At 28.2% G+C, this 5,442-nt stretch overlaps 1 protein-coding gene across 1 annotated transcript; it reads left to right on the top strand.

Moving 5' to 3' along the window:
• The first annotated feature begins 689 nt into the window (after positions 1-689).
• LOC119683174 lies at positions 690-2,114 on the top strand. Its single transcript, XM_038096792.1, has 2 exons — positions 690-1,287; positions 1,346-2,114. Exons 1-2 carry the CDS (start codon positions 942-944, stop codon positions 1,852-1,854), a joined length of 855 nt encoding a protein of 284 aa, XP_037952720.1. The 5' UTR covers positions 690-941; the 3' UTR covers positions 1,855-2,114.
• Positions 2,115-5,442: the final 3,328 nt, after the last annotated feature.

Here is a 5,442-nt window from a genome sequence, read left to right on the forward strand (position 1 = left end):
TTTGTTGCGTGAAAAATTTCTCGAACGAGTAATTTCACCATGACCACATGTATTTTTTAATTGACTTCGTAAAGGATTATGTTTATGCGAAAAATTCTAACCTCTTGACTCTTTAAAAAGAACACTTGTTTAGTAATGGCAGAGCTATTAATATGCATGTGTTAGAAAGTCTTCGAAAATTGCCTCGAAAGTATCCAGTACTGTAAGATTGCTGGTCAAAATGGATAACTTTTAATATAAATAAAGAGTGTTCGAAATTAAACAGGACTTTCGAGAATACAGGTTGGTTGGTTATTAACATATGGGAAAATACCTTCTTTGGAAAAATGTTTTTGTAAATAAAAGAAGAATGTTTTGTATTCTAATAGAAGCCAACAAAAAGACTTGTACTGATATTCTCATAGATCATCCCAGACGATCATTTAAAATACTCACTCGACAAGCTTTTTGACTGGCTTTCTTGTCCCCATTTTAAATAAAATAAATGGTTTTTGTCAATTTTTTTTCCTTTTAAATCAATTCTGTTTATTTTCGAATCTATATTATATATATACACATATTTTTATCTATTTATTATATTATTTATATTTTGCATTACTTATTAAATAGGTAATGAACTTTATTATTTGTATTTGATTATTTGATTGTATTAAACAATGTATTCAATTATTTAAATCCAGAAAAGTACTCTATCAGTAACTCAACGGCAAAAAAACTTAGAAAACTCTGTTGGAACCAAAGCTTTGAATAATCAATTGAAAGGGTCATCAGATGCAATACAGAATAATGCTTTTTCAAAACGTTCTCAATTTCAATCAAGCCGAAATCAATCAGTAAATCGTCCTACTTCTCCTTTAACAACAAATGCGGAATTAGAAAACACTTTAACTCCATCACCATATCTTTCAATACAACGTCAACGGCCACCACTACAACGTGCTATGTCTGCGCCGGTTCGCACTCTTGACGAAAACTCTAAGAATAATCTATTCGCGGCGAATAAGAAGAAATCACGACGTCGAAAATTAGTCTGCAGAAATATTAGTTGCGATAAATCAGACAATACTAAAGATTTTATATTAGATACTGAAAATAATAGTAGCGGAAAGAAACTTTTAACCCGTTCAAGATCTGTAGCAGCACCAGATTTAGTTACTTTAGTATCCTTAGTGAGCTCTGAGGGTAGCGAATCGGAAAATGATGATGATTTGTTACAGACTGCTAGTGGAAAATCAAATGAAAACACACTTAGACGTGCTCCGCTATTAAGAAAAACTGGCAAATCAGGTAATTAACACAATTTTAAAGTAAAATTCAATTTATTGAAAAAGAAAAATGTTTTTAGTATCATTTCAAGAACATTTTACAGATAATATACAATTATCAACGAAGGAATATTCAATGATACGGAGAGGATCTATTGCACCATTAGCAGCTCGATTACGTGCAAACCGACCTCCAACAGCGCCACCTGTTCCCGTATTTATAAATGAACTTAATTATGCCGATAATATGACCACATTCAATAAAGGAAAAACTGTCAATGATACTGGAAGACGTAAGTTAGAACGTGCAAAAGAGCAAAGTGGAAAGGAAAACAACGGAAATACAGGAGAAAATAATCAAGTTGTTGAATATGATTTTCCACCATATGTAAAGAGTTTTAAGGAACGTGAGTGCTGGAAGTTGTACCAAAAAATGATAGGCAACGGGGTTAGTGTGAGTTATGATACGATTTCAAGGGGTATGTTGACTCCAACAGAATTTAGACAACTACAAAAACAACGAGAATGTGAAGAAGCTAAGGCTCGAGAGGCTGAAATACTAAATGCACAAGAAAACGTAAAGAAATAAAATACTAAGGAAATAGACTTGAATTTCGTTGGCCCCTATTACCAAAAATGCAATGGATTAAAAAACCTACAAATATTTAAATTTTAATACAATTAATATTAAAATTTCTATAAATTATATAAATTTTAAAACACTATAGTTCGGGGCTCCGAATACTTATGTTAACTGCACAACAAATTTAGTGATATTAAAATCATTTTTATGAAATGTTTATAGACATGAAAAAGAGCTTTAGTCTAAACTAAGAAGTAGTAATATAAAAGTCGGATGGTCTTAAAATAATACTAAATCCTAAATTTCTGACTAATTATATACCATATGTGTATAATTAAATGTTGGACTGCTTCAACGCAAATATCATTAGAATATACATTATGTTATACTATTTTACAATAACTACTTCTTGTGTAAAACTATGAAACTTACTGTGGCTTCAAGTTTATTAAACTGGAAATACCGAATGGTTTCTTTTATATTCTATCTAATTATAGCATACCATATTTATCAGGCATTCAAATTGTAAATTACTTAATATGATAAATTTACACGAGGTTATAAGTATATACGAGTAATATGTATTTAGAGAGAAAAGTATATACCTGAATCGACCAATGTAATACTTATTTTTAAGAAAAAGGTAATACTCAATGTAAATCGTCTTTTCGTTACAGACTTTTTTCAAGTATTCTTGCAAGAAAAGCAGGCCTAAAAAAGATACATTTTTCAACTTATCGGAGAGATTAATACCGAATTTTTTTTAAATAAAAGTTCTATTAATTGATCAAACATTTTTCCTTAAGCAGACTATAAAAAAGTGTTCAGTAGTTAATCAATATATATGTACTTTTACTTGATAGCATCCTCCATAATATGATATCAAAAGAATTCGTAGGCGCGGAAAGAAAAATATTCAATTTAATGAAAACTTGCTACGTTATGTTCAACACATATTTTTAAATCCATTTCAAGAGATATGCCATCTTTAGGATCTAAATCTTTCAGAATCAGAATAAGCCTTAAACACGTTGACATAATGCCCTAAACAATATTTAAGAAAAGAATAAGATTAATGATTAAGAAAACTGAAACTCCTTCTAAGCTATAATAAAAAATAATGCTGATGATAATAACATATTCGGACCACTTCTAAAACAATAAAGTCTAAAAAAATATATATCGAATATTTTATGCGGAATAAGAAAACGACCATTTAAAAGATTAGTAATTCTGCACCTGTTAATTAATCACTGCTGGAGCTCGCTAAAGTAAATCATTTATTTTTTCACAAATTTGTTAAAATTAGCAATAAAAGCAAAATATATATTTATTTAATGTGTATGAGATTAATAAATAAAGCTAAAATCGTTATTAAATTAAAGTTTAATTTTTATTCGTTTTGTTATATTCCTATTAATAATAGAGTTACTAAAATAAATGAATTTGTTCATAGTATCTAACAATCAATTCGACGATCAATAGACTCTTTAAAGGATAGTTCGGAAGTATTTGGTTAAACGTTATATTAAATCCAGTCATAGAAATAAGAGTTCATATATGTAATACAGTATATAATGAATATGTAAGAATTCACAAGATCATACCTATATACAATTTAAGTATTTTTATAAATACATCTTGTTAGAAACACGATTATTCGTCTGCCGACTATTATGAAGAATGTAGAATCGAAACTGCTTTTTTGGCTTATTCAGGAAGATTTATTCCTACAGTTCTAAAATTAGATAACTTTTTAATAATCATTTTCTTACATTTAACTTATTTTTCCGATCACCGATCAATTAAACAAAAAAGACGAAAAATACCTTACAGTCCATACAAAAGTGATTAATTAAATTATTGCAAAAAGTCTTAGAAATTAGAAATTGTACAATATAATTTAATTTAAAAATTTTATTTTTGTTTTTAAAAATATTTTTTTTTTATTATATTCTGGTGTTTTAATTCAATTTTAACGAAAAAAAACTATTTTTTAATAAGAAAGTTTTATATCTGTAGGTACTTACAACAAAACTTTTATTTTTAATTAATTAAAATTTGGCTGTATGACTCTTTTAAATATTGCGAAGTATCCATCGTCAGTAGCCTTTCTGGATCTAATACTTATACAAAAATATTCGTGAATAATTTTTGAGATTGAAAGCACCATGAGTTGAACTTCTACCCTACCAAATTTAAATGTCAGAGTCAGAGCTAATTCATACCCTTCTAGCTTGGAATTTGGTCAATTTTCTGTATAAGTTCATCACCTTTTTTTTTTGTTTGCGGTAGGTCAAAAGTCAAAGTGTGAGATTTGAACCCCCTAAAACCACCTCTTACGAATGAATGGAGAAGATTTCCACAGCTATGTGGAAACTTCATTTTGGCAATCAGGGGAGAGAAATTTGAGCGAGAGGCTTAATACTTAATTGTCTAGGTTTATCTAAGCCAGAAAACATGGGCGTGGTGCAGATAGATTGAGAGTAGGTGAAGGGGGTAGGATTGTGCAACCGGGTGAGGGACCGTCGGGGGAGTGTCAGGAAGTACTCGTCGATGAAAGTTATTGAACTTGCTATATGTACTTGCTATATTATATTGGAACGAAATGATAAACTAGCTATATAGTGTATTCCCATTGTCTTCATTAAAACAGACACTATTATTTGATTTAGGTCGCTAATAAAATTGACTAACCGTTAAGAATATATTAAAGAAAATTACACTAAAAATATCAAATGCAAAATTGCAAAATATATTTCCCAAAAGGGAAATGATGGAAATTTTGCAAAAACAAACAAGTCATCAAAGTAATGGTAAGAATTTATTGAAATATTTGTTATTTATAAATAAAGTATATACTTGATGAACAAATATATGTATATATATAATATCATAATACAATATCATTTATTATTTAACAAAAAATATTCACCCATTTTTTAATAGAAAGGTTTAAAATTTATTAGTTTTTAAAATCTTTCTATACTGTTGTTGTTTATTATTATTGTTTTTATCAGAGCTTGTAGTCATGAGTCATATTACACTATTTCATTAACTCGATAATACGCTCTCCGATTAAAGACAGTTAAAAATTATTTGTTCGGTTGTCACGCTATTCTGTATGGATTTTGCATAGAAAATGGAACAAAATTTTATACATTTATCGAGATATATACGAAAATGCATAAATACGAAAGATAAATACGAAAGCTTTATTTAATAAATGGTAATTAATAGAAATAATAGTTAATTTTGGTTTTTATATATTTCAACTAAAGATTTGATTCTTTGATTTCAACAATGAATAATTAACAACCGATTACTTTATCACACAAAAGGAATCTATACATTTTGCCTTATTTTTTAATTTTATAATAAATGATGAATAATAAAATTTTTCAGTTAACGTTTTCCATAAAGCCATAACTATTATAGTCCCTGGCGTTAAGCCATTGTATGTATTTCGTTATTTTAATGGAAAATATTTATATAGATCAAATTATCTTCATCTTCGTTAAAAAAATATTAAACGACAATTTAAAATCCACGATTACATTTTACAACACTGGTTTCTAATATTATTATTGAAGA

Source organism: Teleopsis dalmanni, chromosome 2, assembly GCF_002237135.1.
Source record: "Teleopsis dalmanni isolate 2A chromosome 2, ASM223713v2, whole genome shotgun sequence".
NCBI lineage: Eukaryota > Metazoa > Arthropoda > Insecta > Diptera > Diopsidae > Teleopsis > Teleopsis dalmanni.